The 21778-nt window shown below is 40.9% G+C and overlaps 1 protein-coding gene across 2 annotated transcripts in view; it reads left to right on the plus strand.

Annotated features, from left to right (window-relative positions):
* The window catches only part of SMURF2 (SMAD specific E3 ubiquitin protein ligase 2), a 57129-nt gene that overhangs the window by 13556 nt on the left and 21795 nt on the right, over positions 1 to 21778 (plus strand). For both annotated transcript variants that reach the window (XR_014185522.1, XM_082067088.1), the window contains exons 2-5: positions 14023 to 14061; positions 15265 to 15373; positions 18886 to 19019; positions 20160 to 20225. Coding sequence is in view for 1 of the 2 variants with exons in the window: in XM_082067088.1 (XP_081923214.1) it covers positions 14023 to 14061; positions 15265 to 15373; positions 18886 to 19019; positions 20160 to 20225 (348 nt within the window). In the remaining variant the exon portion in view is untranslated. The remainder of the gene's footprint in view (positions 1 to 14022; positions 14062 to 15264; positions 15374 to 18885; positions 19020 to 20159; positions 20226 to 21778) is intronic.

Raw genomic sequence — 21778 nt, forward strand, 5'->3', positions numbered from 1 at the left:
TTGCCCGTACCCTTTTAAGCTGCTGTCCAGGCAAATATTTATAAACAGAAAGTAACGCAGTTTCTTTTGCATGCACAAAGCCCTGGGGAAAATGAGGAAATGTTTTAGTGTGTGTGAGGCGTTTAATACTTTGTTTTGCTCTGATTTATCTTTTAAAGAGCTGTGGAGACCTGCCTAAAAAACTGGAATATACTCCCTGTGAGCCTGTATTACCTTTGTTTGAAAGAGTCAAACCTCTGCTGCTGAAACTCAGGAATTCATGGACAGAATGACTAGAACAGCAAAGATGACTTCAAAAAAATGTGGTTGTTGGACAAGCTGGTCCGAGCCCAGCTGCTGTGGATAAATCGATTTTGCTGTTGCTTTGAATCTATGATATGTTGGTATTTTGGCAGAGTAAGGAAAACAAGGATATTAGAAAGTAATTTAGTGCACTGGGATTAGCAAAGCGTGTTCCGTTTTGGTGAGCGGGGCAGGACAGGATGGTTTAGATGTGTCTGATAAACAGGACGAGGTCTAGTCTGACAGCTGGCAACAATAGATTTGCTCAAAGTCAGGTGTACTAAATTAGCAAATCTATTACAAGGATACGGGAGGAATCGCAAAGACAGTCTTGTAGGCAGGAGTGTTGCCAAATGGGAAATGATTCATCGTCTCTGAATGGGATGAGCACCGAGCAGCAGCAGTTTAAACCTCAGACTGCTTTGGCTCATAAACCACCAAATATGCGATTAACACTTTATCTTCTCCGATCCTGTGTTTTTTATTGTCTCCTGAACAGCAGTCGGTGTTTAGGATCAAAATGCACGAGGCTCACTTGTTTGTTCTAATTTCTCTTTTGTGAGCCCGAATGTGTTTAGGTACTTTTTGAGCTAAATCACAGAATGTTTGCATGCATCCCAAAAGCACTCCCATCTTGTCACCCTTTGGCAATGTCACCTGTTAGTGATTCCAGACTGTTACGCGTCTGGAATGCAAGTATAACATGAGTGACACTCGCAGAACTTGGTGAACTGATTCATTTGCTTGTATTGGGTGCAAGCAAACAATCAGCTGGAGATACAGTTTAATGTAGTGTGCCAGTTACTAGGTGGTTGCTGCGTTTTGATTTTCAATATTTTAAATACTTGTATCTATTTACATTGACAGTGCCATTCATAGTCTACAGTGCACAAAGATAAACAGAAAATACATTTGTGAATTCTTAAATTTAGTCAATAATCAATGCAGAAATGAGGTACAGTTTACAATGCTAGTTGAAGGGATGTAAAGGGCAGAAAAGGCTTGTGCCCCGTTCCTTCATTGTTCGTAGAGCTGATGAGAGTTTTAGCTTGTGTCTGGTCTTGTTTTATTTAATATAAATTGTCATATTTCCTCTAAGGTATGTAGATGATAGAGAAAAGACGGAATTAGGTCATTGGAAAGTGTTTAGTATTAAATAATTGAGATGCAGGAAGATAGTTGTTAGAGGAAAAATTTCACTTGGTAAGTTGAGACGTTGTTTAGCAAATAACTGTTTGGAGAGGGAGGCTGGGGTAGCGCTCAGCTCACATACCTGAGGAGCAGCGTGCCCGGGAAATTAATGTAAAGATTCCCGGGTCTGGCGTTCTTGCTCTTACCTGGCGTGTGCAGCCATATAAGATACGGTAGAAATCAAGCGATATTTAGTGTCACGCTTTGTGAGTGGAGCTGCACGAGGCTGAGGGTTTCTCAAGTGAAAGGCACTGGGGTAAATGAGGGTTTTCATGTTCTGTGTCCCCTTGAAATCCCTTTTGTGTCCACTCAGACTTCATGAAGCTCATAACTGCTGTTTGAGATCAGTGGAAATCGCTTGCACGCTCATTACACTTGAAAGCTCTTCTGCCTTTATAGAGGCCTAGTAATAAAATATCCTCTAACTTCCTGCAAATACCTTCCTGAATCTTTATTCATTGCTATGCTGATAGGAGTCTTGATTGGCACTGTTATACTTTTTACATTAATGTAATCAGCTTTATACTCCTCCTTTTCAGTCTCACCTGCTTCCCATTATCTTTCTTAGGCTTCACTCTCTGCTGCTTATTATCTTCTACCGTGTGCTTCTCTTTCTCAAAAAACATTTTGGCTTTTCACCTCTTGAATGTTGCATCTTCCCAAAAGATTTCAGAAGGTGTAGTTTAAATTTCATGGGAAGCTTTTTTGGGGGCAAGATTTTCACATATTGGCGAGCTATTTCATCTGAATTGCTTGGTGTGCTGTTTCTTTAAAATCCCTTTCATAGTATGTCTTACGGTAGTATATAAATTGTACTGATTTGACTAAATAATTTAAGCAACTTGTATAAAAATAAAGCAAAACCAGAAAGATGGGGCTTTAATATAAGTTGCTTTATTTCTGTGGAACTAAGTAAGATTGCTCATCCTGTTAGCTCATCTGTGTTTAACAGCAGCAGCTTCTTGAACTGTTTGGTTTTGGTCTGTAGAACACATCTGTTTACACAGAGAAACCAAACTGAATCTGCTCATATGAAAGGACTGCAAGCATTTAACTAAATCAGTTTATAAATTGTGTAGTCTATTGATATAATGATGTTCTGGAGATGAGACTTCATGGTTATCTGATGGGGAAGAAAGACTGGGCTGAGGTACAGGAGGGTTTTAATAGTTATGACTGGTGATGTCTTGGTTTTCTGTATGTACTTTAAGCAGCTGCTGTTTTCCTCACTTACATGGCATTACATTTGTGCAGGTAGGGATGGAATTATGGAATCACAGGCATAAGCTTAGTAACCAGGTAAACATGAATTATATAGTCCACACATCTTTCTGCTGACCCTGTCTTTTTTTGGCAGAAGCCGAACTGTCAAGGCCCAGAGAGAGGCAGCTTCCAGCGTTGAAAGCGCTCCCCTAAAAACAATTTTCCCAAAAAAGGGTAAATATTAAGGACATTGCACTTAAATATTTCAACTACATTAAAGGAGGAGGGGGCAGAATGCACATATTATGAGGGAGACAGATCAGAACCCACGTCTGTAGTTGTGGACGTTGATGATAATGCTGGAGGACGTGAAGTATACATCGCCACTCTGTTCCTCGTATAATACGATTTCAGTGCATCAGATGTAGTAGTAAAACATAACTGTGCTGAACCAGGAGTTTAGATTAAGGTGGTTACTTAATTAGTGATTTTCACTAGTGATAGTATTGAAATCGTGATCCTCATGAAGTCTTTAAATTTTATTAGGGGATGATTTTTAAAAATCCCTCAACTCTTTCCAGTTGTATATTTGAAATGCTTGAACTCACTTTTTATTCCCCCTTACAGAAGTTGTCACCTTAGCTGTTGTCATGGCTTGGGAATTGTTTCTTAGCAGCTGACAATCCTTTTATTTGTGTTGATAAAATTAATATTTATAGCATTTTGCTGAAGAGTGGCAGGAGAATAACTCACGATGTGCATGCTTTTGGTGTCTTTCTGTGTGTGTGTGTGTGTGTGTGTGTGTGTGTTTCTTTTCCTCCTGCCTCCCCCCCCGCAGCAGCCGTGTCCCTGTAGGATGGTGTTTGCAGCAGAGACACGATTTTGCGCCTTCCTGTTTAATGTAGTGTGTGACTGTCCCGACAGGGATGGCAACGCTCCCAAGAGCTGCTGGATCCGCAGTTCCTGAGCCCCAGGACCCTGGGTTAGTTGCAGGTGCCTCTTGTCTGAAGCCCTTTTTAAAATTCAGGGCATTTTTTTGTCTGGTTGGTAATTAGATCATGAATTTCTTTTGTCGTTGCCTCTACTATAGATCATTCAGAGAGTGAAGAGTTTTATTGCAGTGAAACAAATCCGAGGGCTCTGCTTCTTGTTAGCGTGTTTTTCCTCCAGCACGTTTTCAGAGGTGCATGAAATACATCAGACAGAACAGAGCTGTAATTTGTTTCTCATGTTCTCCTTCCCTCACCCCTGTTCCCTTCAAAGCAAACTGAGAAATGTATGGGGAAAATGTCCACGTTACCTTTTTTATTTACCCATCCTCAGAGGAAGAATCCTGTGCTCCCAAAGTGGTTTTGCAAGTTGGTAATTTTGGAATAATCACTTCGATCTAAGCTGGGTCTTGGTTAAAAACCAGCTGCTGGGATTTCAAACAAGTCTTTAAAACTCAGGTAAGATTGTAGCACTGTGATTCTTACGTGTTTGAGACAAGACTACCCCCTTTGCTTTGCCTGAGCTCTTAAATACTATTTTATTTCTGTATTTCTAGGATAATTGTGTTAATGTTCGTAACAGAGTTTTCTTTGCTCACACTTGCATATGATAACCGCCTGTGCAAGCTTGAGATTAGTGAATCTTGGTAATGTTACTTTAGAAGTTCTTAATGGGAGTTACGTTTTTCGTACTGCAGGAAGATGAAATACATTTAATTGTAATTGGGAAGATCATACAGCAAATGGAACAGCAAAGCTGGTGGGTTCACTCGTATTTGATGGATTCCTGTTTCCCACGCTGGTTTTGTTTGCTGGAATAAACTTAGAATAAATTTTATTCTTACTGCAAATTTGAGAAACGGGAGAGAACTTTGAAATTGGTCTGAAAATTGGTGTTTGCTGACATTTTTTTAAAGTATTTTAATAGCTGTTAGTGCAAAGCTGTGTCTGTCCATCCCCCCCAACTGCCCAGCACAGTGCGCAGTCTGTGTAAGTGCTGTATTCTGGTGACTTCATGGTCCCGCAGCGGTTTTTCAGCTCTTGGCTAATGGACAATGCGTGAGGGTTAGACCGTTCTGGAGCAGGGTGGAGAAGTGAAGTGGTATTTCTAGTGTGTGAAGGTTACGCATCAGAAACATCCTGGCTGGTCTGGGAGGCTCCATCCCCACCTAACCAGGATGTGCAAATATTCACAACAGCCTTTATTTGCTTCGAATTCCCCACATGTTCCTTCTGCCTCTCTCGCTGTTTGAGGCTGCGGCTGAAGCCCGTGCTCACACAGAGCCCTGCTGGGGATGGTTTGATCCTGGAGCATTCAGGTTTAATTCGCATATTTGCTATATAGCAAAAAAAAAAAGGCAAAACAAACTCAACTTAAGGTTTTGCATCTCCAGATTCAGTTGCACTGGTTCAAAGATGAATCTCTATAAAAGAGGCTTGTGTGTTCATGGTAAGATCTGCAATGCCCGGGGAGGGGTCGCTACCTTCGTGGCCAAAGTGGTAGCAGAATTTCTTTCCTTCACCTCTTGACAGGCGTATCAAATAAACCGGACACATGAATAGAGCTGGTGACGTGTGTGGCAGCGAGCCCATCGCCAAATGGATCTAGGAAATGTGAATGCGTTAGCTGCTCCAAGGAAGAATTCAATGGTGCGGGGCGGGAGGGTGGGATTTTTTTTTGTTTTACTTTTGGCCTGGAGTGGAATAAGGGAGGAGAAGTGGAAAAGGAAGCCTTTTGTTTGCAGTAAAACAATACTGTGAAGTAGACGTGGTGATGTTAAAACAGGAGTCTAAACATGGCAAATGTGGGCAGGCTCCATCTGGCCGTGGCCACGAGTCGCTCAGACGTCCCCGGCACAGACGGCCGGAGTCTCGAGTCGCTGTCGTGTCGTTCCCCCCTAACGGGAATTTAAAATAGCCTTGGAGACTCTGTCCCAGAATTTATTATTGCGTGAGATGAATGATTTATTGGCTTTAGCTGTTTGTATTTGTTGATGCGTCTCTATTAATTTCTTCCGTTTCTCAATTAGTTATATTACATGCAAGAAATGTGGGTCTAGGATTCGAAAAACCAGTCAAAGCGCAACCCTCTAGGCAGAATTTAATACAGCGAGTCTATTGGAAGGAAAAATGTAGTTACTGTGTTAGTTTCTGGTGTGTTTTGCAGTGATTCAAAGTATATTGCATTATTAGGACATTTTTGACTTCTGGATAATCCATATAGCTGTTTGGTGTCTGAATGGAAGTTCTTGTGGTTTTGTTTGTTTAGTCCCCGAGGAATAATTCTGATTTGTTCGGGCACAGAGTTCTAACTGACAATGTGTATAGGCAGGTGCGTGTGATCCTTTGAAATGAGTTGCATTTCACACGCAGTGCATTAAGGATTTAACATCTGGCTTGTGTTGAACTTGCAGAAATGTTGTTTATGGGACAATTTAGAATTTTAGCAATTATTGAAGGAAAATCTTGGTAAAATTATTTTTCTAATACTATGGGTATCCTAATATGTCTTGTCAAATAGTTTATTTAAAAGCTATCTGCCTTCTGTTTGGATATCAACCTACCAATAATGCTTTTATATGCCACTTGGAGCTGAATGTGGTGGGGTTTTTTTCAACCTGGTGGGTTGGTATTTAATAGCACTTTAAAGATTCATCAGGACTTCTGAGTCCTTCTAAGGTATAGTAAGTCCTTCTAATGTCCAAGTAAGACAGTTAGAATCAGTACATGATTCTAAATCTACATTAGATTAGAATTAGGTTCATAATTCTGAAAGGTAATTGGGAATGAGTTTCCTAGCAGTACGAACTGTACGAGTATGGCAGAGAAGTTCCCATCCCTTCCACGTTGTCCCGGCTCCCGTAGCTCCGAGGCAGAAGGGATCAGGTTCTGTATTTCCTAATTTGCCTCAGAAGAAGATGCCCAGGTGATACCCAGGTGGTTTGAGGTTTGGCTGCTCCAGAAGGCAACGCTCGCACTGAGCTTCCCCGCTGCAGAACCACGGATCTAGGGGATGGCGGAGAGTATTTACATTTAATCTGATCCAGCAGGATACGTCTGAAATCGGCAGCCGTTGTCTGGTGTCCTTGGGTGAACTGGGCGCCCCTGTGCCCCGTGTGGCACCTTCATCTCTGCGTGTGCTGCCTCTGTACTGGTCCCAGCAAAAGAAAAGGCGCTGGAGTGACTGGTGACTCTTTCAGCTCGCTCACGACTCCAGAAGATGATGTTGGTGATTTAATTAGAGTAGCAGTGAAATTCAGATAAAGTGTTGGGGAAAATAATTAGACCTTTTTTAAGACGAGTATGCTGGCCCTTACGTATTTTGTACTAACTCCAGTTTAGAGCTCATTAGGTTATTCTAAATTTCTGGTGCTTTGTGAGACTCTGAAAGAGCAGTTGTCGATAGCAAGTAAAATAGAGCAGCCTGAAAGCAGTTGTCTGTATACTTGCAAGAGAAATGCTTTTTTGCTGTGCTTTAATTCTGTGCTTCTGAGTGTGCTTTGGGAAATAGCAAATAAAACTCCACCCAAATGTTTCGGGTTAAGATTGTTTCTCTGAAAACCCAAAGGGTGTTAGGGAGTTATTTTGGTACCCTGATGGCAAATATATATATAAAAATAAATTCTTAAATGAATGTCTGGAACTGCCAAACAGATAGGAGGAAAAAAGAGCAGTGTGAATTGAAATGAACATGTTGCAGGGTGTGGGTGTGTTGTTTGGTTTTTGAGCTGAAGAGCCTCACCGTTATGGATCCTTTGCGTTAGAGCTGGGGACGGTGTCACCGCAGCTCCTGGAGCCCATGGCCGACTAATCCAGCTCCACAGAAGGTGAATTTTCTGTTAAGCCAGCTCAGCTTCCTGATCTACCTTGTGTCCCAATGATCGCCAGACCTGATTTGGCAGAGGAACAGCTGCAGTGTCTTTAGTCTTTATTGTTGGGTGCAACGTGAAACGCTCCAGAAACAATCAGCGATCACGGGTGGAATAATGGTCAGCTGCTCCAGTCCTACCCATTGGTGTTCCAATAGCTTCTTCACTCAAAATCCCTATGCACCTGTAAAACATACATTTGGTAGGTGTACCTGTGTGTGTCTTCTTGGCCAGTAATCAATGGCAGTTTCCTAAAATGCATAAATTTCATTAACAGAAAGTAAATTCTTAGTTTATCATGGTGTTCCGTCACTTGTTCACCTGCAGGAAAAAAAAACATCTTTCAAAGGAAATGAAAACTAAAAATTCCTCAGATTAATTGTAAAATAAAATTTAATGTGAGTAGTTGGGTAAACAGTTTTATTTCAAAACCTTAGTTGAGAAAGTTCTTACCTCGGCAGCTGTATTTGCAAATGCGTATGGTGTTATTTACAGCCCTTTGTTCAATGAATAGTTGGAGACCTCCTGGTTTATATCTTTCCATGTGGGAATTCAGGCAGGTCCAAGGAGGGAACGCAAGCAGAAAAACGTAAGTTTCTGGGTAGCGTGCCAACAATGGAAGAAAACAGTAGGAATTTGTTAGAGATGTTTAAAGTATCGAGCTCTCCTGCTGGAACCTGTGCCCGGTGTGTGCTGTTTGCTTGGCGCAAATGTCTGTTTCTAAAACAAATACATAAATTTACTAAGAGTTTTACGCAACGCGGAGAAAAGTCTGTGGTGTCAGCCCTGGGTTGGGAACACCCCAAACAATTCCTGGGTCCCAGGGGCGCCCGTCGGAAGGCGAGGAGGGTGGGGGTGTGTTCATGCGTCTCCCTCCCCCAAACAGGCTCATTCCAATCAGCAGAGTAATTGGAATGCAACCACAGTCTGGAGGAGGAAGGGGAATTTTTGGCAAGGACAGACAGAGCAGTTGGGAGCTTTATTCAGATTAAAGCATAGACGGCCATTCATTATCAGCACAACACACATTAGCAACAGCACCGCATTGTGTTTCTACAGCTGGGACTTATTTTAATGATTGTGTTGCGCCGCGTATTACATGCAAACAACTGGGATGCGATCACAAAAAGCAGTGCTAATGGCTTTCGTTAAAAGATGGTGTTTCTGTAGGGGGAAGAAGGACTTGTCTTCAAAATGAACTGTTGTGGTAGAAATGGATAGGCAGGCTGTCCTGCTCGCTGTCCCGCGGGTTATATGTTCTGGGACAAGCAATTTTTTTCTGGGAGAAAAAGCCTTGGGTGAAGGAAAAAAAAAATAAAATAAAACCAAACAAAACAAACAAAAAACACCCACAAACCCCCCAAAACCAACAGGAATTGCAATGTTACGACTGCTGGTTGGATTCAGAAGGCCGAACTAGTTTTTCTCTAGTGGTGACAAGTGAAAAGCCAGAAGATGAGTAAACACAGTCTTAGGTCTGGACCCGGTCCTCCCCTTCCCCACAGCCTCGGCGCTGGGTGCTCAGCGTGTCCCACATGAGGGACAGGATTGTTTTCTCGCTCCGTCACCTGCTGAGCTTTCAATGCATTGATTATGTGTTCATCTGCTTCCATTGACATTGGGATTACTTCTTCTTTTCTTACCTGTCTTCCTGTGTCTTTCCACGTCTTTCCAATATACACATTTTAAAAGTATTTCCTTAAGAAAGGTTTATTTTTCATATAGAAATTTAAAAACCAATGTATTTCTATTGTGATAATCTACCCTGTACCCTGGAGGTACTAGTACCTCACGTTGCTGGGTGCAAACACGTTTAAACCTCATAATGTCATAAATCAAGAGACACATTATAACAGGTAGATGAGAGTGTACAAACATACAGGTAACATAACACTGAAATGTACCTGTGAGACAAAGCAGTATTATCCCTGGTTTGCAGGTATGAAGGAATGTGGTGAACAAAGTGGCTATAAACAATTTGATTTAAACAGTTTGATATAGGTTGGAAATACCATGAGGGTTGAACACAAGATTGCTGCCCTTAAACCTCCAAGTTCCTTAAATCCAGATAACATTTTCTTTTCTTAGTGTTGCTTTAACAAGTGGTGTAAATCTGTTATCCAGCCGTTGCAGGTGAATAGGATCAGTGCAGACTCAGATCATATCTAACATGCGGTGATTCTGTGACACCTCAAAGATCTTTATCACTTTTTACTCGATTTCATTGCCGCTTCCTCCAATGGTTCTCTCCATATTGTGCGTCTTCTTCTTCCCTTTAAGCACGGAAAGCTTGTGTTACACATATACTTGCCATTCTGAAATAAACATACTTCAAAAATACTTATATAAAACAGTGTTAATGTATAACATAGGATACCTTCCATAACAACAGTTTGATGTCATAAAAAGTTGACTTTTCTGTAAAAATCATTCCAAAATAAAAAGCATTTGTAAGGAGTTCTTCAGTAGCCAGCAAAAAGAGTTCAGAAAATGATAAAAATGTCTTTCTATAAAATTCAAATTTTCAATAATCATAGTTCCTTTCAGGTTTTTTGTGCGTTCAACCAGTTGTTTCATTCCCCTCTATAATTGCATGTAAATATTAATAGCTAACACATAATTTAGATTACAGGAGTTTGGGGATATTAAATATGCTGCATTTACTTGCGAGCGTTAAATTATTTTCAGTAAGCAGTTCTTTGTCAGTCACTGCAGTAATAAATCAGAAAAAGGAAACTGGCAAACGTGATTCACTTAATTCCTATTTTTGAGTATTTGAGAACTGTGCGTAGCAGAGGAGCCGTGGAAGGAGACTGGGTAGCTTAGAATATTGTGCTCTCTTCATGTTTCTGTGAACTGACCTGAGTAGCGTGTGTTAGAATGAGATCATAAGGCGCGATAAGGAGATATTTAATGAACATATAGTATGTAAAACTGATGAGCGTGTTTGTCTTGGCATGTATATATTGTTCCTTCATTTTGGAAAATTAATGTTCTCTTTTCTGCAGACTACCCAGGAAGTCTGCAATAAATACAAAACATAGCTGTCCTCTGACTCATTGGTGCTTAGCAATAAATACTTCATCTACATATGTGCACTAGGAGCCATTAATGTCTTGATGATGCACTTAATGTACCTTGCTTCCTCCTTTTTTTGTTTTCAAACCAATGTCAATATATGCAGACACTGGTTTGTATTCTGAACCTTCAGTGCAAGTTTAAATAGCTCAACTTTTTTATTTAAAAACAATTAAAAATGTTTTAAAACAAGCACATACAGAAAACAAATAAGCTTCTTCAGCACCTTTGTGACTTTAGAGGGTCTATTAACGGTGCAGCCGCGTGGGTTGGGTTTGGGTCCAGAACCATCAGCATTTTAACTTGGCTTTGAGAAAGAAAATCTCTATGAAAAAGAAATCTCATTGTGTTTTTTTTTTCTGGTTTTCAAATCTTTGGCTCCGATTTTACGTAGACAGAGGCCTCTAAGATAATTAAGTCCCATGAGTTTTATGAGAATGGTTGCCTGGATGAAGAGGAGACCCCAGCAGTGACCTGAGGATGGAGGGAGGGTGTCCGTCTGAACCCCCCTCCAGCGCCAAAAGAAAAGAGAGGAAAAGCTACAGCATCCAGTCAGCCACAAAACCTCAATCCATAGGAAACCAAACTTCCGGAGTTTTTATTCTCGAGGAGCTATTAATCAGTTGGTTATCAGAATATTCAGAATAGGGTTTAATACAGTGTTGAAACTGTTAGAAAAGTGAAGCGTAAACTCTGGTACTTTTCCCACCAGTGGGAAAAGTTTTGTCCAAAAAAACAAAGTCCTGAGGTAGATGAGAGGATTGTTCTGGTTAGAATGGAGCTGCTGCTCCAGGGACCGGGGCTTTTTCACCTAGAAATACCTGGCAGAGAGGGAGTTGTTAATGGAAGGTTTTTCAGCATCTCTCCTGTTTTGTTAACCCGACAAAGCCAGAGTGGGTTGACATCTGACTTTCCTTAAATGTGGTTACTAGAGAGGAAAATCCTGAGCCAAAAATATTAGTTTGTTCACTCATGGCTAATTGCTGGGGAAACGGTTATTAGTCTGCGTCTTGTACGTGTGCCCAATCTTATAAAAATGAGAATTTGGTTAAATTGCACTGGCAGGCCTGCTTAATATTTTGAAAAGAAGCATTTATAATTAGTTAAGCTTGCAATTTCTCTCTCAAAAGATTAGTCAAACCTCTTTTGTTTTGGACGTTATACAATTTCAGGAACACGCTGTATGGCTCACTGTGCTGTAGATGAATTTTGACTTAACTATTGGATTTAAAGCCTTCGGCTTCACTTGACGATTCCCGTTGCTTGTAATGGGTGAAATTGTGCAAATAATTACACATTTTTGAGATACTTTAGAAAATGGCAATCTATACAAGCATGTATTTTACTTGACATTTTTCACCACTAGATGGAGGATGAGCAATAACCTCTTTTGGCTCCTGGGTGAGTGGTGTCTGTTGACAACTGGGGCTGAGGATGTTCTTGGTGTAATAAAATCTTAAGGAATTGCAGAAGCATTTTTCTAAGTTTCTCTTATTATGTGTTTCTTTAAATGTCTTGTAAGTTGTTATCAAGTACATGGCTAGAGTAGACTTTAAATTGCTGGGCACGTGGAAGTCTTTAGTAACTCTGGATTTTTATTATACCATGCTAAGGACTTTATTTGAGTGTTTTGTGGAGCAGGCCATGATGTGACGGTCTGTTTCCTAAACATGCTTCAACTCCAGGTATGAGAAACGGGAGAGGTGCCTGAGGACTGGAGGGAAAGCAAATGTCACTCCAGTCTTCAAAAAGGGCAAGAAGGAGGACCCGGGTAACTATAGACCGGTCAGCCTCACCTCCATCCCTGGGAAACTGATGGAACGACTTCTTCTTGGTGCCATCTCAAGGCATATCAGGGGTAAGAGGGTCGTTAGGGGCAGTCAGCATGGCTTCACCAAGGGGAAGTCATGCTTGACCAATCTCATTGACTTTTATGAGGACATAACAAGATGGATGGATGATGCCCGAGCGGTGGACGTGGTCTACCTTGACTTGAGTCATTTGACAGTCTCCCACAGCATCCTCACAGCTAAACTGAGGGAGTGTTGGTGAGCAGGTCAGAGAGGTTCTCCTGCCCCTCTGCTCTGCCCTGGGGAGACCACACCTGGAATCTTGTGTCCAGTTGTGGCCCCTCAGTTCCAGCAGGACAGGGAACTGCTGCAGAGAGTCCAGCGCAGGGCAACAAAGATGCTGAAGGGAGTGGAGCATCTCCCGTGGGAGGAAAGGCTGAGGGAGCTGGGGCTCTGGAGCTGGACAAGAGGAGACTGAGGGGTGACCTTATTGATGTTTACAGATATCTAAAGGGTGAGTGTCAGGAGGATGGAGCCAGGCTCTTCTCGGTGACAACCAGTGATAGGACAAGGGGTAATGGGTTCAAACTGGAACACAAAAGGTTCCACTTAAATTTGAGAAGAAACTTCTTCACGGTGAGGGTGGCAGAGCCTGGCCCAGGCTGCCCAGGGGGGTTGTGGAGTCTCCTTCTGTGCAGACATTCCAACCCGCCTGGACACCTTCCTGTGTCACCTCATCTGGGTGTTCCTGCTCCATGGGGGGATTGCACTGGATGAGCTTTCCAGGGCCCTTCCAACCCCTGACATTCTGGGATTCTGGGAGTAGAGTTTAGGTTGATTTTACAGTGCTGAATTCCTTTAGACATCAGTTGCACTAAAATCAACATCTTTATGCATGTGAAAATTAGGGAAACATTAATGCCATTGATTTAGAATAATGTGTAGCTTTGTGCAGACATGCAGAGCTGTTCAGGTTGGTGCTTCTCTGCCCTAATGGTGGAAATCTCCATGAGAAGGTTCACAGACCTCCGCTTCCTTTTGTTTGGGCAGCTACTGTAAAAGAAATTGGAGAATATTTTAATGTTTTGCAGCGGAATTTAATATTTCCTGCTTACTAAACCTGTGATAATAGATAAGCAGATGTAATTGAACAGTGGTGCATGTTGTGAGGAGAAGTCTTCTGTGTGTACCTTGGCATCTTTATAGAAAAGTTGTCCCTTTGACCTTTCTTCGTTTATTTATTTACTTATTTATTTTTAGTTTATTCCCGTATGAGATTGTTTTCCCCGTCATATTTTTAGCTGACAAATGCAAATGTTCCTCCCTTTTAATTTAAACAAAAAAAAGCCTGAAACAATTATCAGCTTCTAGAGATAAAACCTATCTTAGGAGCCATCAGAACTCTGCCGTTGGAAGTCAGTCCTCTCCACCCAAATGTTTTTCAGGTAAAAACTCCTATTCAGTTTCCAGGCAGGATAACAGAAAAGCCTGGATTGCCTAGTGCACTATTTTCTAATGACGAAGGATCCTTTTGCTGGAATGCTCAGCAGGTAACGTAACTTTGTTTTTCCTTCTGTTGGGAATCGGTAACTTAATTTTGTATTTCTGTCTTTCTTACAGTACTGTGCGCAAAAAACTTGGTGAAAAAGGATTTTTTCCGTAAGTAGCTGTTGAAGTTTTGTATGTTTATAGATGGGGTAATTATTGTCCAGGTTCTGTTCATCAGTGTTTACACGTGGTCATTGTATTAAGATATTTGCATTAAGGGAACTGTGGGCTTTGATGTTTTCACACTGTTTTATTTCAGGGCTTCTAATTTTTTCGTAGGTGACACTCGTCACAGATGCATAATAATAATTAAAACACTGACACACTCTCTGTTTTTGACGGCAGTGGGAAACAAATTTACTCTCTCAGGCAAATTACATGTTTTTCAATTAGTCCCACATTTATTAAAATGTTTTTCATAGAAGAACTTTTTGTCCAGTAGACAGACGTGCATCCTAATTATTAATAATTGCCATAATACCTACTCTGAAATTATATTTTAATTAATTTTAATAATGTTTTGAAAGGAGTGCTCAGAGGTGGATGAGGGAGGCAGAAGGGCTGTTACTGGCTGCGTAGGCCGCACAGATCACCCGCCTGCCGGCCAGGAGCACAAAAGATCTCAGAGATCAGACCTGAATTAGCAAATATCTTGAAGAAGGAACGATGCAGAATGATGTGTCAGTTGATGGGCTGGTTGAAGGAGCAGGTGCAGTAAAGCTCATTGTTGGCCGCTCTTCTCTTCCTCCTTCCCCATCACCCATCACCAGCCCAGCACCATCTTTGAGCTGGTATTTGTTGATCAACTCAACCCGTGTTCGGTGTTTCCACTGTACTAAACTGGCAGAAAATGAAGTAGAAAGCTAGCAGGAAAAAAATAAAAAGTGGACCACAAAAGCAAGAATAACATGTTATAGGTGATTTACTGTAATACCAATAACAAGAGAAATAGTGGCAATAGTTAATCATAAAAATAGGAAGAATATAAATCTGTTTTCTCTGCCTTTTGCTGAGTTATTTGTATGCTGAGAATTTACTCAATCCTGAATTAGGAAGGTTAAGGTGTTCAGATTTTTTTTCCCCCAATGTATTTTACTCATACAACTTTTTCTTAGTCTGTATCAGTGAAATAAATTGCTAATTTAGCCATTTCCTGTGCTTAATTTGTCGTGTTCTTTCCATTCATTAAATATGGCTCTCGTTTATGAGTAAAAGGCAAATTCAAATAAAATATATTTAAAAAAAAAGGAATGACACAGGACTTTAAAGCCTCCAGATCCATTTGCTAAATTCCTTTTCTTTTCCTCCTCTTAGGACTTCCTGATCCATTCGCTAAGGTTGTGGTGGACGGATCTGGCCAATGCCATTCTACAGATACTGTGAAGAATACACTTGATCCCAAATGGAATCAGCATTATGACCTGTAGGTGGTAACCGTGATAACCAAAGGTTTGAAGTGACATCCTCTAAAGTACACAGAAATTATCAGATGTTTGTAATACTGTCCTATTTACAGTTTGGGAAAATATCCCGAGTTTATTAGCTTCAGTAGAAAATACATGTATAAAAATACCACTTTCTCATTTCCCTGAAAATCTAAGTGCTGCCCTTGGTTTTCTGGTGATGCAGGGAGGATTTGGGTTGGGTTTTAAATAACTGTAATAGGCTTATGTGCTGTCAAACTGCCTCTTGGCTGCACTGGGCTGATTGAAGTGTCCCCAACCTGGAATTAATATAACAGGTTAACACTGCTGCTAATTAACAGTCTCATATATCATGTGATGGCATATGCAAATGTCACAGGAAGATGAATCTGTTGTGATGTATTTATGCAATGATGTCTCAATTAAGTTGCTAATTCCAAGGGAATTTTGTGGCTTGCTAACCTGATTCAGCGTAATAGATATTCTGTGATATAAGATTTTTTTGAAGAGACTTTTGCAGTGTTATAAAGAACAAAAAAGGTTTTGCTTTTGCCTTACGTGGTTCTTAATTCAGACCTTAGCGTGAAGGGGAGCAGTTGAATTAGTTGCTTAGGTTCTTCAGCCCAGATGGGTGTGTGTAGCGGGGGGCAGAATCCGGGAGGCTTTCCAGAGAGAAATTGCCAAATAGTTGCAGTCTGGATGCAGTTTAATGTCAGCAAAATATCACGCTTGCCCTGGATGTATTCCCCTTCCTTATTTTCAGGCTTGTTTGTGTTTTCCCTATTGTTCAGACGTGTCCTCAGAGCTTTGAATAACCAAACTTAACACATTTACAGACCTCCTGACATCCAGAGCCTAGTCCTAGTCCCATCTCTGTGCCCATCGCATCCCCAGGCTCAGCATGGACTCGTTGCTCTCCTTTGTTTTACCTCTCAAACATAACCTCACCTAACTTGTGCAGCTGCTCCTCTTCCCAAAACCTCCTCGCTGCAGGTTCTGGTGCAGTTTGGTGCCTTCATGTTCTGCACTGTGCTGCCAGAATCACCTTCTCCCCCAACCCTCCAACTCTGCTTTTCCAAGTTATTGCTAACAATCCTGGATTTTTCTCGGGGGGGAAAAAAGGCGACAGGTCTGCTTAGTGCTGGTTTAGACAATCCCATCCTAGCTTAGACTCCAGGAGCCCTCAAACAGCTCCTTGCAGCAACTTTGCCTAAATGTGGCTGTTTAGACCAGTTTGAAGCTGGTCCCTTTTGCATTTTGGGTGAAAGCGTTTCTGGGTTGTGTTTGGCCCATATCAGCAGATCTGGCCGTTCCAGCTCAAGCGCGTCGGGCTTTTAGAGGTTTCTAGTATGGCATGTACTTGATTTTTGTTTAGTAGTGGAAGTGTTTAGGCATTTTTCTTAAAATTTCCGAACATCCAAGTCTTATCTAGAGCCCTAATTTTACAGGTTCAGGAAACATGGGAGTTAACATAATGTATACGGAAATTGAATTTCCAGGTTTCCGCTTCATTAATACTAATCCTGTTATCTCTGAAGTACTGAAGCTGTGAAGTAGATATTGCTGGTAGGGGAGAGTTTAAGACAAATAAAAAAGTCCAAGAACTTTAATTATGAGGAGGAAGAGAGAAACATCCAACAAAATGGTGTGTGCACTTTTTTTTTGTTTTTAAACTTCTTCGCTTTACTTTTTGGAACATTCTTTTTTAATAACAAATAAAATTCCTAGCTCAGGCTTTTATGTTGGAACTTTATTGCCAGATGATGTAAAACAAATGTAACTTATCCACCAAATGAATTGGAAATGTCAACTTGTCGTACGGTCACTCTCTAAATGCAACCATGTATTTTCATGCCTGAAATTGTGCAGAAATACAGATGAAACATTTTGCTATGAAGCCAGCTTGCAGTTACTGAACTATTTCTTTTCCTCCTCTGGGAAAAAAGAACACATTTTAATTTGGAAAATGCAGCTTGTCTTGCTTATTTCCTTTAAATGCGTGAATGGCTGGGTTTTCTGGTGCAAAAATCAGAGCAGGTAGAGCAGGAATATAAAGTCCTCACCTGTTTGGGGTGGATGGGTCAGTGTCTGCGTCTCCCCACAAGAACCTCACCCCACAATGTTACAGTAATTCTTGGAAACTCTGTTGTGTATTCAGCTGTTCTACATATTATTCAAACTGTTGTGTTATGAGATTGTGTTTAACCATATACCTTTGACTTTTTTAAAGCAACAAGGAAAAGTGGAAAATTCAAGACAGGTCCTGATAAGTCTTTATTTTTAAGTGCACTTAACTTGTTCTCATAAGAATTTATTTTAAGTACATAAACATTGTAGACTGCAACTGTGCACGTGAATACCCATCTTCATCTCTCGTTTCTTTATGCAAAATTGGCATTGTCAAGGTTGTGAGGCCAAAAATCTGACCTATGTTATGCAATTCAGTTTCCTATTCAAAAAACTTGGGGTTTTTTTTTGGTGTGTGTGTGAAGTTTGTGTTTTGTTTTGCTTTTTCAATGCGCACAGGTTATTTTGAACCGTGCTCGTGGGTCTGTGCCTGTGGGTGGGCTTGTCTGTCTTCTTGGGTCAGTCCCTGTCTGCAGGTGGGAAAAAGAGGTGGTCAAAGTTCGGCTTTTTGGGAAAGGAAACATGAGACAAGTGCTAATTGAGAACTTACCTGATCACAGGTGCAATTGGAGCCATGACAGTTAGTTCAATTGTTTGGTTTGCCAACCTTGACAGTATCATTTCTATCCTTATGAAAATATCGAGATGCTTTAAAGCTGATAAAGACTTAGTGGGGGAGATGTATTTAGGCATTGGTTGAGTTTGTTTGATCAGTTTTCCTTCAAAAACAAATAAAAAACACTTGGAACTAAACTGCAGAAGGCCAGAATTTGTGATCTGGGAAGGGAGAGCTACAAGCAGTTCTTGGGATCTAAGCCATAGTTCCAAATCCATTTTCCTCAACTTGAAATAACTATAATAATTCAGTATTGGCAATAGCTGATTTATCTTGGGCGTTTTGAAATCGTCCTCTGAAAGTTTTGAAAACAAAGACTAGTTCACAAAGTAATTGCTTCTGAAGAACAAAGCTGAAGAACAAAAAATAGCAAAAATAGAAGAGCAAAAAGCAAGTAGTGTCCAGGTTTGCCCAGGTCGGTGAAACGCAGATCTGGGCTTTGCAAAGCCTTGCGTGGTGATGCTGCGAGGAGAGAGCGGAGCAGACGGGGAACGCGCCGACTCTCTGCTAAAATACCCTGGGAACGTTTCGTGACCGCTCACATTCGTACTATGTAACGTATATTATAAACAGGACCTTTCGGAAGCTTTCTCAATACTAAATTAGCTTCCTAAAGATTCGTTAGCTTACTCTCTCTTGCCGATATAAAGTATGTTAAATTTTTAATGTGATGGTTGATAATCCTTTTTTTCCCCAAGGTGATTTCTGGAGTGTCTTCAAAGTATTCAGTAGGTGCCACTCACAGTGCTCCTTCTCTACGTTTTTCAGATATATTGGGAAGTCGGATTCAATAACAATCAGCGTGTGGAATCACAAGAAAATTCATAAAAAGCAGGGAGCTGGTTTTCTGGGTTGTGTGAGGCTTCTTTCCAACGCAATCAACCGCCTTAAAGACACTGGTTGTAAGTAAGCTAAAGACTCAATTTCTTCTCTTTCAGACCAAACTTTCATGCACCCACTTCTGAAAAGTGACAGTTCATTGGGGGTTTTGTTGTTTTTTCTAAGCTCATCTATTCCACTTGGTTTGGTAGTTTGTAACGGTGTTTTGAAGCACAAATAGCTTCAAATGGGAATAGCTTCTTGTTGGTTTTTTGATTCTGGAGAGTGGTCACTTCAGTGCCACAGTCTGGCTGGGGATTGTCAGTGCTGAACTGCGTTGCAGTTCCCAAGGAAGACAGAGTCTTATTACCTTCAAATTATCTTTCTATTACCTTCAAAATTGCAAGTCTTAATGGGTAAACAAAAGGGTAAATGTATCTCGAAGTCAAATTTGTAGCTTAAAAATTAACGTGCCTTCAAAATCAATTAGTAAATTTTGTCATAAGGTATTAAGAGCTTTATAACACTTTGAGCACTTCCTATTTACTTTTTCAGAAGTTAATTAACATGTAAGATGCTTGTTTCTCATTATCCTCATGGGCGCTGTTTACTTCTAACAAAATTGGCCACTGCTCTGATGGAAAAGTAGTACTTGGCTCTATGGATAATGAAAGAAGTGACATGCTGGTAGGGAAGCATTGTGATTTTACCTTCAACAGCAGGTTCCTCGGCAATAAAGGCATAACTGAAGTTCTCATTTTTAAATATTTGTCACTAGATGAACGCTTCAGTGCATTACGCTTTGCTTGGTTTTATGCAGTTCTCCCTATTTAGTGCGGAACACGGGTCTGTGCTGCACCGGTGTTGAGGTTGAACTGGGAGTGCATTCTGACAGTGGCCATTCTTCACAAGGGAAGGGAGTTCAAAACACTACTTGCAATCACTGTAGACATCCAATCTAGGATAATTTAATTTCCTATTTGTCAAAAGAGCTTTGTGAAGTAGGAAAAATGTTAAAGCAAAAGTTGTCCAGTCTTGTCTTCTGATCTAAAATAATGAAAAATGGATTCTTGGCTGACGATGTTTCGTTTTGCTTCCTTCCCCATCTCTTGAAGTCTTAACTAGCTTACAGTAGCCTGAATTTGGTTTTCATGGTACTTCAGTGTGCCTTTCAAAGGTAGCGAAATACTGTGTGACTTATGCTTTGTGCCCTTGTTTTGCAGATCAGAGATTGGATCTGTGCAAGCTTGGGCCAAATGACAATGATACTGTCAGAGGACAGATAGTAGGTAAGTAAGGGGGGTTTTATATCTTTTAGTTCTTTGGAGTTTAATAGGAGCTGTAGGAAAACCCTTCCTAGATGTTAGTGTTTCCCAGATTCAGTGTCTAGTGCCAGAGTCATCTGAACCTCAAGCTAGAAGTGTGTATGTAGACAATAAAAATAAATTATTTTAAAAAAAGGCAAAAACAAAAACTCCCAAATATTGTTATAAGCGTTGGGACAGAAAACACCATAGGTAACACAAAAGTTATTTAGAAAGTTTTTAATTGCACTGTATGGAATGGTGACAGTTGGAGCCTGAAGTCCCTGTGAAAACTGACTGCAAATTTCTTGGCCATTGAGAGCCCCAACAAATCTACTTCTTGTAGGTTTGGTGGAAGAGTAGAACATCTTGCTGTAACAGGAGCGAGTTGGGATGACTTGGTCATCTCCTTTTGTGTTTTCACAGGTTATTAACAAGTCTGTCACCAGTCTCAGTAACTGTGCTTTGTCATTCTGCTAACTCATAAACCTTAAAAAACTTAAGAATTAGAAAGAAGCTGGCAAACTGAAAAACAAGTGTCCACAAACAACTGCAAAACACCCTCTTTTTGGTGCGCTGTAAGTTGTTTCAGATGGCAACATGTCTAGTAGGTCACTGAAGTAAAAAAACAAACCTTGGTCAGGATAAGGAGGTCTTTATGGCAAGATGTTAATGAGAATATCTGGATACGAGGGAAAGAGAAGTGAATTTGCATGCTGGGTTTTGTGTTCAATTCGCAGTTCAAATAATATCCAAGCAGCATTCTTGTTTTGTCAGACAGGGAGAACTATTGAAATATCAGTCAGCAAATAAGGGCTTCAGTGCATTTGTTTGCTTTCCTCAGAGTGCTCTGTTGAATAATACCTGGGGCTTTACCTCTTTATGTTGCTTTAACCATCTGTCTGGCGTCTGATCTGCAAGTGTTTGCTCAGTATTAAGAGCACGAGAGAGTCAAATGACGGTAGAAATGGGGAATTAAGTGCGTTGCTGACACTTCGGACCATTCTTGAACATGACATTTTCCGTGTGAGCTTGCGCAGAAGGGTGCAGGGTAAACCAGTCGCCTTTCTAGGGTGCTTATGGTGTCAGTTTGGGTTGCGTTTTGGTTTTGCTCCTGTATCCTGGTCCCCTGATTGTGCACGTGGTGCTCTCCTGCTGCCCTGCACAGTGTGCCCTGTCAGCATGACTTGAGAATGCTAGGAAAATAAAATAAAATAAAATAAAATAAAATAAAATAAAATAAAATAAAATAAAATAAAATAAAATAAAATCAAATCATACCCCCCAAAGCAGAAAGGACTCAAGGCTATTGGGCTACCAGATGGGAAGCCTTGGGCAAACGCCATTTGATGTGAGCATTGTAAATACATTTCAGAGATAGCTAGTTGTCAGGAATAACTAGTTGTGGGTATAAACTAGACTGAGCAGTTGGCTCGACCTGACACGATGATGGGAAGCGGCGTAGCCAGAACTCCCTTGGCGTGCTGCTCGGGCTGCCCCAAAGGAGCAGGAGCTGCCGGATTGTCCATCAAACCTTG

Source organism: Streptopelia decaocto, assembly GCF_964273445.1.
Source record: "Streptopelia decaocto genome assembly, chromosome: 16".
NCBI classification, from domain to species: Eukaryota; Metazoa; Chordata; class Aves; order Columbiformes; family Columbidae; genus Streptopelia; species Streptopelia decaocto.